At 28.8% G+C, this 14,227-nt stretch overlaps 5 protein-coding genes across 5 annotated transcripts; 1 reads left to right on the top strand and 4 right to left on the bottom strand.

Moving 5' to 3' along the window:
- Window positions 1–103: 103 nt before the first annotated feature.
- Window positions 104–3,367, bottom strand: KAP120 (karyopherin KAP120; the record flags this gene model as incomplete). The annotated part of the gene is made up of 1 exon (XM_046080734.1): window positions 104–3,367. The coding sequence occupies one exon, from the start codon at window positions 3,365–3,367 to the stop codon at window positions 104–106; it is 3,264 nt and encodes a 1,087-aa protein (XP_045936219.1).
- Window positions 3,368–4,051: 684 nt separating this feature from the next.
- On the bottom strand, window positions 4,052–5,356 carry NPT1 (nicotinate phosphoribosyltransferase; the record flags this gene model as incomplete). The annotated part of the gene is made up of 1 exon (XM_046080735.1): window positions 4,052–5,356. One exon carries the CDS (start codon window positions 5,354–5,356, stop codon window positions 4,052–4,054), a length of 1,305 nt encoding a protein of 434 aa, XP_045936218.1.
- A 792-nt stretch (window positions 5,357–6,148) lies between these two features.
- Window positions 6,149–8,866, bottom strand: NAN1 (Nan1p; the record flags this gene model as incomplete). The annotated part of the gene is made up of 1 exon (XM_046080736.1): window positions 6,149–8,866. The coding sequence occupies one exon, from the start codon at window positions 8,864–8,866 to the stop codon at window positions 6,149–6,151; it is 2,718 nt and encodes a 905-aa protein (XP_045936217.1).
- Window positions 8,867–9,602: 736 nt separating this feature from the next.
- Window positions 9,603–9,815, top strand: RPB10 (DNA-directed RNA polymerase core subunit RPB10; the record flags this gene model as incomplete). The annotated part of the gene is made up of 1 exon (XM_046080737.1): window positions 9,603–9,815. The coding sequence occupies one exon, from the start codon at window positions 9,603–9,605 to the stop codon at window positions 9,813–9,815; it is 213 nt and encodes a 70-aa protein (XP_045936216.1).
- A 686-nt stretch (window positions 9,816–10,501) lies between these two features.
- MGM1 (dynamin-related GTPase MGM1) lies at window positions 10,502–13,285 on the bottom strand (the record flags this gene model as incomplete). Its single annotated transcript, XM_046080738.1, has 1 exon — window positions 10,502–13,285. The coding sequence occupies one exon, from the start codon at window positions 13,283–13,285 to the stop codon at window positions 10,502–10,504; it is 2,784 nt and encodes a 927-aa protein (XP_045936215.1).
- Between the last annotated feature and the right edge of the window lie 942 nt (window positions 13,286–14,227).

Genomic DNA, 14,227 nt, shown 5'->3' with positions numbered 1-14,227 from the left:
TATTTATAGTTTTAAATAAAAAAAAAAAAAAAAAAAAGAAAAGAAAAAAAAAAAACCATTATCTACAATAACCTCGGTTATCTAAAATATATATTCAATTGAATCAATTTCTTCTAATGCTTAAAAAAGTTTGTATATTTTCCAAAATGGAAGGATTAGCATAATCTGTAATGAACGCATTATATTTTGAATTTCCCAAAACATCAACCCTGATGGAGGTAAGTAATTCTCTGATAAAGTTTTTTAGATTAACTGTGAAAACAGGATCTTTTAATAATTTTAAATTTTTCAATCTGATGTATTCAGGTGGCAATTGCTCTTGTATTTGATCTTTATATTGCTGCTCTTCTAAATCATAGGCATGATATTTTTCGCAATCACCACTATCCAATTCATTTATTTCTTCCATCATTTCAACCCATAATGAGCTAATACTATTAAACATATTTGAGATTTCCAGAACCTGTGGACTCAAAAGAAATTTACTAATCCCCAATATACCAATCTTCTTTAATTTAGGATCGTACATGGAATTAAAACTTTGTAACCATATAATTAAAAATTTTTCTAAAATCTTGCTAAATGCCATCTCTTTGAAAACAACTTCGCGCTCACTCAATGGCAACCTATTTTGTACGTCCATTGCCGGCAATATTTCAAGTTGATATGTAGATAAAAATTGAATAACTAACTTGAAATCTTCGAATGATAAACGCGCAATTATATTAAATAATTGACTTAATTGATAATCACTTAACCTTTCCACTAAAAAAATAGAATAGGTTAAATTAGACAATATTTGCGCATTGTAAAACCAATTAAATAACATGTTATTCGAAATATCAGTATTGCCATCATGATCACCACGTCCATAATATTTGACAATTATAATATCCCAAATACTCAAAATCAATTCAAAAGAATCATCTCTCAATTTCAATATATTTGTACTTAAAATAGTAGAAATTGCATAGAATTCCTTAATTTTCAAAATATCTTCTATATTTGGGATAACCAATATGTAACTTTTCATGATTTCCAACAATGTTGGCAAAATCTCTATTTTATCCTCAACTCCATTCAATAAATATGGTAATAGGTTTGTAAATTGAGGTATTCCATTAGCTGCATTATCGCCAAGTGGATAATTATTAATCAAACTGTGCCACAATTCAAACCCATCTTCATATAACAAAGTATAATTCGGAGAGGATGGGTTACAACACATTTCCACAATAGGGATAGAAATTTCCCAAGTTAAATGAGAATGCTCACCTAAAGATATAACTAAATTTTTTAATAATCTTAATAAGACATTTGATAGAATGAATTCATTATTAGTAATTGTTGTTGTGGCTGATGTATTAGTAACTGAAGTGGTTGCCTCCCATAAAGGTGGAATGATTTGTAAAATTTCCACCAAAGTGGTTTTATCAATTAAGGGTTTTGTCTTTATAATCAAATCACAAATAGTTTCTAAAACATATAATCTTGTTTGAGTCATTGAAACTTGAGGCAAAATATTTCTCAGTAAAATATTTACATATTTTTCCAAAAAGGGCTGGAATTTATCCTTTTCGAAATTCCAATCATCTATCATAGTTCTTAGACAACTGATTGCAGTTAATTGGATCACTTTATCATTAGATGCAAAAGAAGAGGTTAGCAACTGTGCTAAAAAATCATAACAAATAACCCTACTCTCCTGTGAACATTGAACCTCACACCAATCGTTGATAATTAAGCAAACTCTTCTAATAATAATTTTCAATTCATCCTCATTATAATTATTTGGATTAACTTGAGGCAAGAATACTGTAACTAATAATTTGTTAAAATCCACAATATCGGTAATAGAATTGCAACTTAATTGGAAAGAGGCAAACAGTGCATCTCTTGTTAAAAAGTCTACTTGGGAACTGCTATTTTCAATTTTATTTAAAAGATATGGTGCACAAGTGGCTTTAAACACATGCATAAAATCTTTGAAAAAATTTTCGGCACATGGTCTAACTTGATATTCATAAGAAGTGGCTATTTGCTCACTAATCCACTCTTCAGGGTCTAATTTCCAGTTTTCTAACTCAATAGGTCTTAATTTTAAATACCAATTAATTAAAACATCCATAAATTCAGTGATCATTTGTGGAGTGAAAATTTTTGATTTTAAAACGGAAATGGCAAAATTAATTTCATTTTTATCATTTTTGGACTTAATAGTGATCGCACCCTTTTTGTCAAGGAAATTTATAGTTTTTTTTAAAATTAATAACCCTCGTATACTAATTTGTTCCCAAAAGTCATTTTCTTCTGTGTTTTCATTATATACTTGTGGAGCTTTATTAATTAATAAGGTTATTAAAGATATTAAAATTTGTTTGGAACATGGTAACATGACAAAGTTAGTTGGCGAGCCAGATATAAAATTAAAATATAATTTACCAAAACATTTAACAAACTTTTCATATTGATCAAATCTGAGTTTACATTGGTCGTAATTATTCAACAGAATTTCAAAGTGTTGTATGCTAATATTCATATATTCAACACAAGGCTCATATTTGTGTGGTGATTCTAAACCACCGCAAATAATCCTTCTTAAAACTTTACAACAGACATATGAGATGTGCAAACTACTCAGAATATCTTCATTTGGACTATTATTATTATTATTATTATTATTATTATTATTATTATTATTATTATTATTATTATTATTATTATTATTATTATTATTATTACTATTATATGATGATGTCCACTCGTTAAAATAGTATAAATAAACACGAACTAAAAGCGGAAAAATTAGTGGTAATTTGGCTTGCAAAGCTGGCCTACATCTTCCAATCCTGACATTAACTAAAATCTTAATCACTTGGTTTAACTGAATAAGTAAATTATAAATTTTAATTTCATCTTTCCAAACTTGTTCGTTGTCTAAAAAACTTTGAATATTTTCAAATAAATCAGGCCATTCAGTTGGGAAATCAACTCTGCATATTCTTGCTATGGCTTGTGCATTTTGAATACATAATTGGTTATTTTTTTCATCTAATAATTCAAACAATCTGTTTCTAATCTCACGTTTTTCATCTTTTTTAATGGAGTTCACTCTTGATGCTCTCCAATATTTCTCCAAGCCATTTTTGAATTGAATAATTGCTAACCATCTAATTTGTAAAGGGATTGATAAGTCCAGATATATGGATTGCAAATTATAATAATAACCTGGAACAGTTTCCCAGTTTTTCAAGTGTTGTTCCGCTATTTTTTGATCAGTTGATCCATTAGATAATGGTCCACTTGCCTTTTCAAGAACATTAACAATATTTCTTTCGTTTATTGGTAATGGATCTAAAGAAGACATTATTAGCAAATATGTTCTAAAAGAGGGCTCTTTTTCTTTTTCTTTTTCTTTTTCTATTTCTATTTCTTTTTCTTTTTCTTTTGCTTTTTTTCTTTCTTTTTCTTTTTCTTTTTCTCTTAGTATAATTTCTCTGATAAAAATTATATAGAATTAGCAAGGTCTATAAAATCAGTATTTTGTAAGAAAATCAAGTATAGAAACAGATGAGGGTTACCAAAAATAATTATGAGCTAGAATTACTAGAAGTAAACCTTAAAACTGAAAAGGAACATGAAAAAGTAACATAAATACAGAATATCAAAAAAAAAAAAAAAAAAAAAATACAAACATTTATAAAAATAGATGGAAAATTCATTTTAGTATTTATTTATTTATTTATTTAGTTATTTATTTATTTAGTTAGTTAATACACCCAAATTAAATCCGGGTTATCAAAGTGTATAATAACTATCTACAAAGCCCTATAACTTAATTTGCCGCTCCTTTTATCCATCTCTTTTTCCAATCTTATAAGGTTCACCGTTAATGCAGTTTTTTTGATACAAAAATGAAATTACAAACTGAAATTAGTAGAACAACTTTACTTAACTATAGTAATATATTTAAAATATAAAAACAAAAATACATAAACTTGTCATGGAAGAGGAAGGAGGGGAAGCTGTTAGAATTATAAAGATTAAAAGATCATTTGCTACTACCATTTGTCCACCTATGGGCTTCATCATCACCCGCCCAGGTACGTTCCACGTAACCCAATTCCTTCTTAACTCTACGCACAGTTTCTGGATCACCCATATTTTTACCTAAATTATCACTAATTTTAATGGCATGATTACCATTTACTTCCAATAATTTAATCACAATATTTAAAGGCTCGCTTTTAACTTGAAGGTTTGATTTCCTTTGGAAATCATTTGTGAAATTCGTACCAATCCCAAAGGTTGATTTCATGCCATGCTCTTTAGCAACTTTAGCGTATTCCATTGCTTTAATTGGGTTTAAAGAATCTGAATAACAAATAGTTTTAGAGAATTTAGGATATTTCAAAACATCAATATAATGATGAGCAATTTTTTCGGTATATTTAATTGGATCTCCAGAATCCTGTCTAACACCAATATAGTAATCCGAATAAGGTGGTACAAAAACTTTTAAAAATGCATCTGTACCAAATGTATCAGTTAAGGCCAATCCAACATTTTTAGGCCCAAATGTGCTAATCCAAGAGTCCATAGCCATTTTGTTAGCATTGGTATAATCATCAGTTATAGCGGCAATACCCATCATCCATTCATGAGCAACAGTCCCAATAGGTTTGACGTCATATTTCTTGGCAAGTAAAACATTTGATGTACCCAAAAAGTTAGAACCCTTTTCAGGAATTTCCTTAACAGCCTTCATTATTCCTTGCATAACAATGTCATGAGTTTCAAAAGACCTACGACGTCTGGTACCAAATTCACTAAAAACAACATTATGATTAAACAATTCCAAAGTTTTGGCATAACTCTTTTCTAATTGTCCATCTAAATTCCAATCAGCATCAACGAAAAGAAAATATGCTTCAGAAACCAAACTCAATACTGGTATCTCGTACAAGATAGTATCTTTCCAGGTACCTTTGATTAAAATTTCTAAATCATAGTGACCGGGAGGTTTGCCTTCCACTTGATGATAATTAAAGCTCATTTGTTTGTCTGGTGTTAAATGGAAAGTTTCAAGATATTTTAAATATTTTTGAGGTAAATATGGGATTTCCTTGGACAAATAAGCTAATTCTTCCTCGGTACACTTTAAAGTTGATAAAGATTTGAATTGAAATTGCAACCAATCGATAGCTTCTCTGTTAAATTTTAATTGAAATGATCTATTGGTGTATTTATAAACTACTTCAGCATCTGGGAAATTTGTATAAACTGCAGCATGCATCGTTAATTTATATAAATCTGTATCTAAGAAAGACGTAATAACTTGTTCAATAGCTGGCATGATATCTTTTTATTATATATTTTTTTTAGCGATACTATTATTTTTTCGGTGTTTATCCTCTGTGTTTCGATAGTATTAATTATCTATTAGTGATCGAATTCAAAAAGGTCTGTAATAATATGATAACAATGTTTTACTTATTAAAGTTAATGTTTGTTGGTAAAAAAAGAAAAAAAAAAAAAACAAAAGGCTTTTTTCTTTTTTTTCTTTTTTTTTTTTTTTTTTTTTTTTTTCTTTTCCTTTTTTGACACACCCCGAAAAGTACAAAAATTTTAATGAAAAAGTACTAAACTGTATAGAAAATTCCGCAGACTTTTTAAATTTAATTCATCAACTTATTTTTTTTTTTATTTTTATTTTTATTTAGTGACAAAAATGCACCAAAGGTTTCTTTCTGCGCTATTTTCTCTGTTTTCTTTATTTTATTTTTTTTTTAATTTTTTTTTTTCTAGATGGGTTAAGCTAATTTGCTACAAGGGAAATATAATTCAATATTACAACTTACGCTCTTCTCCCCCTATCTGTATTTTATATCCAAACCCGAACCTTTAGTCGGTTATAGTTGTCCATAACACATCTTTCGGTAATCTTTTTTTCAAAAACATATAAATCAAAATCTAGTAACTTGGCTTTACATTTATATATATATACATATATATGTATATGTATATGGAAAAGTATCTTATGCTCTTTATATTTATTACTACTATTATTATTATACAAACCTTGAACGACAACAACAAAAAAAAAAAAAAAAAAAAAAAAAAAAAAAGGGTATTAAAGGATAATCGCTTAAGATATTGTCCTCAACACACTGTCAAATAAAGTTTCCATTTGAACATTATCAATATTATCAAATAGATTCATAAAGGTATTATTTCTAATGATTTTATGCTTTTTTTCTCCATTAATAATATTGGCTTCTTCATCTTCATCATGAGATTGACCGTCAGTATTAGAAGTGTTTAATTTTCTTGCAGATAAAGAATTTAGTTCTAGTTTGAAATCGGTGTTATTGTTGTCAGTAGCAACATCAAATAATTCATTTGTTATTGTTGTACTTACAACTCCTAATCTAGAATTCATGTCCATAAAATAGAAATCAGAATCTTTGTTCCATACAATACCAGTGATATAATCGTTGTAGGTAAAAGTACCCAATTTACAAGTTAAATTATTATTAAATATAACCACATGAGCTTTATAACTGACATCGAATTTATCGCAAAAATCTGGGTCCTTCTGGTTAACTACAATAGCAATATTCCCCCTTTTATAATCTACAGCTATTAGTCTTCTTAAATCACCTGTTTTATAAATACCATTCACATATGGATATAGGTCAAACCCTTTAGTAAAATCACCAAGCAATAGATTGTAAACCGTTAAACAAGTGGTAGTAACAATAAACAAATGTTCTTCATCAACTAAGTGTAATGATTGAATGGCAGAATCCAACTGCAATTTACTCTCGTTCTCCAATGGAGTCAGCTTCCTGCCATCCAATATGGTTAAAACATCATCAAAAGAATGGAATATTAAACTACCATCACCAGACCATTCTAAATTAACATTATTGCTAAAATTATTAAAGTTGGGCAATTTCATATCAATTAAGCCCCAATTGCTGTTAGCACTAGCCGTAGTGTTTTCTTTCAATAAACACCCCCATAACTTCAAACCGCCATTGTTGTCACTAGTTAATATTGCATTGGAATTTAGAATACTCACCGGAGCAGGGCATATGTCAGTTATTGGAATGTTCGTACCATGTGGATTTATAATTTTTGTTTGTAAATTCCAGTTTTGTGAATCTGTGTCAAAGTTCCAAAATTTTAAAATATGAGAACTATCATTACTAGATAACAATCCATTGGGTTGTTTTTCAACTTCATAAGTAACCATCCATTCTCCATTCAAAGTGAAGTCAATTTTAAGAATTTGTGGATCCGAAATATTCTCATGTTCTAAACGAACTTTACCCATAAAACTACTAACATTGGTAGATAGATATTGATATTTGAGTTGTTCATTTTTATAAAAATCATATATGCAGACCCCAGAATTATGTGGGAAATAAATTAAATTTTTAAACTTAGGCGAAACTGTGAAGGGTAATGCGGTATAATCTTGTCTTTTATTTTTCACTGACTTTCTTAGAATTTTTTTGAAGATTTCATTATTGGAATTATGGTTACTAACAATAGAAATTGGTTGATAATTACTTGATTTGATCGGCAATTCGCTTTCAAAATTTGTTAAGGGACCATTGCAGCATAGTTTACTTTGGAAATCGGTAGAATTGATCACCAACAACTCATAATCCGAGTTAGTTTTATTGTCAGCATGTTGTAATAACAAGGAAATATACTTACCGTCACCACTATTATCATTTATATGGGTACTTAAGCTGGTAACACTTATTATAACACCATTTAAACGAGGCAAAAATTGTTGAACATTGGTATCAGATAGTAACCAAAAAGTTAAAACCTTCTCCCAACCACCGGATAATAAGTAACTCCCACTGTTATCAAAATTCAATGTTAAAACCGAGTCTATGTGCCATTTCAAAGTTCTTATTTGTAAATTATCAATTTCCTCCCCAATATTTGATTTATTGTTTAAAGTTATCAATGTAATTACACCAGAGGCATAGCCTAGCGCAATTTGAGAAGCAGTGTTATTGATCGCCATTGTGGTGATATAATGTGCATTAGATGATTGAGATACTTTGGTTTCTGGAACTTTAATTACCAATTCTGCAGCCTCTACGTCATGTAAATTATAAATGTGCAACAGTTTTTTATTATTATCTGGGGAGGAGCATGATGTTTTAGTCAATACTAATAAATACTGTTCATTATTAGACCAAGTATTTAGTATGACTTCACCCTCATTCCATTTTTTAATACTAATATGCGATTCATTCGTGCCATTATTATTATTATTATCCAACTTGTAAACATTTAAAAAGCCGTTTCCGCCTTTCTTAACAGTAGTATCTTTTTCATGAACCAAGAACAAAAGACCACTGTTATTGTTATTAAAAACTTTAACTAAAGTAGAAACGTTTGTATCAAACTTATTAGAATAATCAACGACTAAATTATCCGAAATTTCCTGTTTCGGAGATTTTTTTTTTGTATATTGCATCACAATTTTTTTAAAAGTAGAAGTATAAAATACAATGTTATCATTTTCTCTTTCAAAATCAATATCAATAATTTCAACCCTATTAGAAGAAGATGATGATACTAATTCAGATAAAACTGGGTTATTCAAATATTTAAAGGTCTTAACACATTGTCTGGTTTCCATAGAATAAATCTTGATCATATTATTAAAGGGAACAATATAATGTTTGGAATCACTGGTTAGATATGAAACATGGTTATAGGAACAGTTAAATTGAGCACGGGATAAAGTTAACCTACCACCGGAAACAACTGATAAATTATATTTGTTGTTGGTATCTTTGGCAGTGATATTTGATGACGCTGTTGTCATTTTTGAAGTTGTTAAATTTGAAAATCTAAATAAAAGCTTAAAGATGGCTATAGATTAAAGGGAGGGAAAGAGGATAAAAAAAAAAAAAAAACTTTGTAAAATGTATAATGAATTCAAAATTTTTCGCTAGTCTGGAGAAGCTAAAAAGTTTTTTTTTCCCCTTGTGTTTCTAATGTTTCTTTCTTTGTTGTTAGTTATTAATTAATTATTGGTGGGAAAGGTTGCAGATAGTTAATTGTACTATTAACATGTAAGTTTAAATAGTTAAATAGTAAAAATATTTGACAAATTATAATAAAATTTTTGCGTAAGTGAATGTCTCAAAGAAACCTGGCTATAATATTTTATTTCTTTATAAAAGATAGTTATAAAATTTTCCATTGAAAAAAAAAAAAACGAAATAACGAAATAAAATATAAAAAAAATTAAAAAAATAAAAAAATAAAAAATTAAAAAATAAAAAAAATTAAAAAAATAAAAAAAAAAAAGAAACGAGAAAAAGTTTCCTATTTTGGATGTTTGTATCATTTTATACGAATACGACTTTGCACTTAGGTTAGCCTAAAATTTTTAAAAATATCTTTCCAGGAAAAAAAAAAAAAAAAAAAGAAACTTGGTAATTTTTTTTTTCTCTTTTTTTTTCTTTTTTCTTTTTTCTACTTTTTATTTTCTATTTAAGAGGTTATTACTTTTGACCAATGAAAAAAAGCACAAAATAATCAAGACATATACACAGATGATTGTTCCAATTAGGTGTTTTTCGTGTGGGAAAGTTGTTGGCGATAAATGGGAAGCATATTTAAATATGTTGCAGGAAGATGAAATTGATGAAGGTACTGCTCTAAGTAGATTAGGACTTAAAAGATACTGTTGCAGAAGAATGATTTTAACCCATGTTGACTTAATTGAAAAATTTCTAAGATACAATCCATTAGAAAAAAGAGATTAAATTGAGAGTGATGCCTCTTTTTTTTTTTTTTTCTTTTTTTTTTCATATCTATATAACCAGCAATAGAAAACTTTTAACACCAACAAGGGCTCCATTATTATGTGTTTTTTTTTTCCTTCTCCTTTCTTTTCACCACTTTCTATTTTTTAGGTTGAGCGATATGAAAAACTGAAATGATAATGAAGATAGAACTTAAAAAGGCTCCCATTTACATTAAATTGCTTATATTTTTATTTAAGGTGACTCTGTACATTACTATCCATATATATTTTTTTTTTTATTTTATCTGCTTGATTTTTCAATCTTTATACGTATATAAACTTTTTTGAAAATTTGCCTGTTTAAGTGAAGGCAGTTAGAGGAGTTCAGTAAAAAAAACAATTTACATCCTACATCCCCGATATCAGGTATCAATCAGATTTTTGTATCGAATATGTTCCAAAGTGATGTGCAATTTTTGAAAAAAGCAACATATAATATATTTTTTTTTTTTTTTTTTTTTTTAACAAAAAAAGTCATATGAGAAAATATTAACTAAAACTATATATGATAAGTATAAAAAAGTTAAAAAAGTTAAATAAATAAATAAATAAATACATGAATACAGCATAACGCACAATAACAATATTTCTTTTTAAAATTAATTCAAAGTTTAGCACCATTCCGAGTAATTTATACCAGACAACCTATTTATGGATTTGGTAACCCCTATATGTTTTCCTAAAAACTAAGATTGAATCTATTTTATTTAATGCTAATTCTAATAATTCTTTACGTTTTTGTAACTCAATATGCCTTGCAATACGTGAATCTTCCTTAGCATACATTTCAATTTGTTCATTGTTCAATAAGGAAACCCTTTTATCTAATTCAATAGGGAAATTATAAAAGAAGTCGCTTAATAATTCAACATTTAAAAATAAAACAGCTGTGCTAGTCAATTTATCACTGACTGCATTTAAAAATACTTCTGGGCATCTATCGGAATCTTTACTAGATTGGCATTTTTTCTTCAAAATCTTCAAACGAAACTGTAGCAGTTTGATCCTGTTATCTAATTGAATAGCTTCTTGACCACGTTCCAACAATAATTTGCTAAACCCTAAGGTTTCTTCAGTAAGTAATGGTGCATCAGCAGTCGTACCTATGGAGTTCGAAATCGCTCTTTTTTTGTTTAAATATGAGGTAACTTGTTGTAATTTACTACTGCCAATGGAACTTTTTAACATAGAAAATCTTTCAGCACACTGTCTATACTCCTCTTTAATTAATGCTATCGAATGATCTCTAGATTCGTTCCAATCCCTATCTTCTAATTCGATTTCATATTTAAAAGGCTTGATACAATTCTCTACCTGATCAGCAGTGGAATAATACTTGCTATTTAAAACATTTATGGCGGTATTATTTACTAATTGCCTTATTAACCCATCCGTTTCATTACCAGTAGTAAAATCCAAGACATTATCTAATTCTTTTAATATGGCATTAGTCACCAATGTGGTACTTAACCTGCCAACCCCGATTTTAGTTAGACTGGAAGAAGCTAGTTCCAATTTTTTGTGCCAATAAACATCATCAACCTCGGAAGCAACGGTGGCTCCGCTACCATAGGATAATCCAGTCTCCTTCCAATATCTGTTAGCCAATATTTCCAAAACTTTTTGATCCAAATCGGCTTTTAAAATGGATTTCAATTCGCTACGGGAAAATTGTTCCTGCAATTCTTTACTGGCAGATTTAATGATGTCTATCTGACTCAATAAATAAGACTTTGGTGTTAACTGACGATCATTAAATTCAACTTTAAATCTATATGAGGTGTCGTCCAAGTCTTGTTGTATCAAGTGTTCTGTTGGTTCTAAAGCATTGGACATTGAAACTTCTAAAATTTTAATTAATTTAGAACGTAGTTTTCTGGACGAAACTTCACACTTTGAGAAATAGTCTTTATAGGTCTTAAAATATTGATTTTCATAGTCAGATGGTGATGCCGATGAACTAACATTTACTAAAGAGTTTTTTTTACTATCACCAGTAGTAGGTTGTTCATTACCAAAAAATCTTCGCGCAGCAGCAGCAGTTGTTGTGGCTCTTGAAATAGGCGGTCTATTTATAACACCAACATAGCCCATTTTTAAGGGATACTTTTTATTTGTTAAAATTTTTCTAGCTTCGTCAAGAGAAACCATATCTAATTTAGTAACAACGCCAATGGTTCTTTCCCCAGCAGGATCAACTTGTCTACTTGCCTTCAAAGCGGTACTATTGGCCAAGTCCACATCTGCAGGTGAAATAGCCAAAATAATATTAGGAGCAGCCAAATATTTGTTACATAATTGTCTAATTTTACTTTTCAATTCGATAGGTTGATCAGCGGCTTCTATTTGGATATAACCCGGTAAATCCACCATACTTAAGTCGGGTACAGTTGGTGATTTTATAGTTAGTTGGATAGGGTCTTCACTAATACATTCACTTGATGGTACTGCTAAATTTAGATCAGTTAGAATTTTTTTCACCTCTAAAAAGTCCTTTATGTTATACATTCGCATTGTTGGGAAGTCAGCTGTTGTTTCACGATTATTTGGTGTGTTTACCAAAGTTAACTCAATAGGTCTTCTTGTAACCATGTTGGAACCTTTGGGTAAAAATTCTTTACCAACAATACTTTCTAGAACGGAAGATTTACCACTACTTTGTGAGCCAATAACCACAATAGAGGGCAAGGTCAAGTTTGAAGAGCTAGAGTCGATTTTGTTTAAAATAGATCTAATTTCAATCATTTGTTTGGTTAAATTCACCATATCATCCTGGGTGGTGTCAACAGTTTCTTCTTCTTCTTCTTCTTCTTCGTCTCCTTCTTGGTTACTTCCAGCTTTGGCTTCTTCTTGACCTTTTTCAGTATCAGTTAAAGTTGCTATTAGAGTAGCTCCTGCCAACGAAGACTCCGAGTCATTATCGCCATTGCCTCCACCATTATTTTCGTTTTCTCCATCGCCGTTTCCTTTCAACATAGACCCAACACCATCCATAAAATCCTTTAAAGTGGCTAATTTATCTGATGCAAAGTCTCGGGCTTCTTCTAGTTTATAAACTAGATATCCGCTGATAGCAGCAGCTCCACCACCAATATATGCTGGAAATTTGATTGTCTTGGCAATTATTTTGGGTATAAAGGAAGATATAACTCTAGTACTACCAACATTATTACTTATTGCAAAGGTGTTTGGGTGTGGTAGGGAGGATAATGAGTTTTTTAACAAAAATCTGGCATTATTCTTAATTGATAACGGAGAATAACGTAATAATACTTTGTTATTGATGTTATGTGGTTCGAATAGCAGGGTGCTGTGTGATCTATAACCTGCAGACCTTACTAAAAATTTCAACCTATGATTAACAATAGTATAAAAAGTTTTTATGTTATAAATGTTATTTCTGGCAGTGCCATTAGCACCTTGAAACATTTTGGGTATATATATAATATATTCTAGTTATTTAACCCTTTTTGTTGAATGTTAATTGCGATGCTTTGTGATATATGTTTACAGTATGTTAATAGAAAATGATCTTTCGATTTCCTGTTATTGCTTGTTTGAATTTGTGGGAAATATTAATGAAGATTATATATAGGTATATGGGTGTGTGTATGTTTTTTTTTCTTTTTTATGACAGGAATGAAAAAAAAAAAAAAAAAAGGAAAATAAAGATCAATTTTACAAATGTTATGGTTTTGTGAATTGTATAATTGACAAAATGTTTTTTTTTTTTTTTTTTTTTCCTTAGGTCTTTGTTTATAGCCACCTTATTTAATATGGGGTGTCAGTATATGACTGAATACCCGAAGTCCGAAGGATAAGTAAAGAATAGTTATAAAGAAGATACAATTCCATTTTAGTTAATAACTTTGTTAGAATTTTATTTGTAAAAATAATAGTAATAAAAACTACTTGTTTGAAAAAGAAAGAAAGAAAAAAAATAAAATAAAATATTTTTATTATCTAGTTATAATTTTTTTATCAGTTTAATTTAATTTAATTTAATTTTATTTATTTATTTTTTTTTTTTTCTGCTTGCAATTTAAATTCCATTTAATGACTGCTACTCGTCACTAATAAACAAATAAAGAAAATAAAAAATAAAAACGAAGAGAAAGACCAATAAAAATAATGTACAATATTATTTTCAATAAAAAGACGAAAACGTACACACACACACACACACACGAAAATCATAGCCAAAGGAAAAATAGATAAATATTTTAATATTGACGAAAATAAAAATAAAAATAAAAATAAAAATAAAAATAAAAAAAAGAAAAATAAACTGATAAAAAATAAAAAAGGAAATTATATATAAAGCAGCAAAGTACAGTCTGTTTAAACCAAAAAAGACGACAAATTGTTTCC

This window comes from Saccharomycodes ludwigii, chromosome II, assembly GCF_020623625.1.
Source record: "Saccharomycodes ludwigii strain NBRC 1722 chromosome II, whole genome shotgun sequence".
Classification (NCBI taxonomy): Eukaryota; Fungi; Ascomycota; class Saccharomycetes; order Saccharomycodales; family Saccharomycodaceae; genus Saccharomycodes; species Saccharomycodes ludwigii.
The sequence above is the reverse complement of the archived record's forward strand: the minus strand, read 5'-3'. Positions and strand labels throughout refer to the sequence as shown.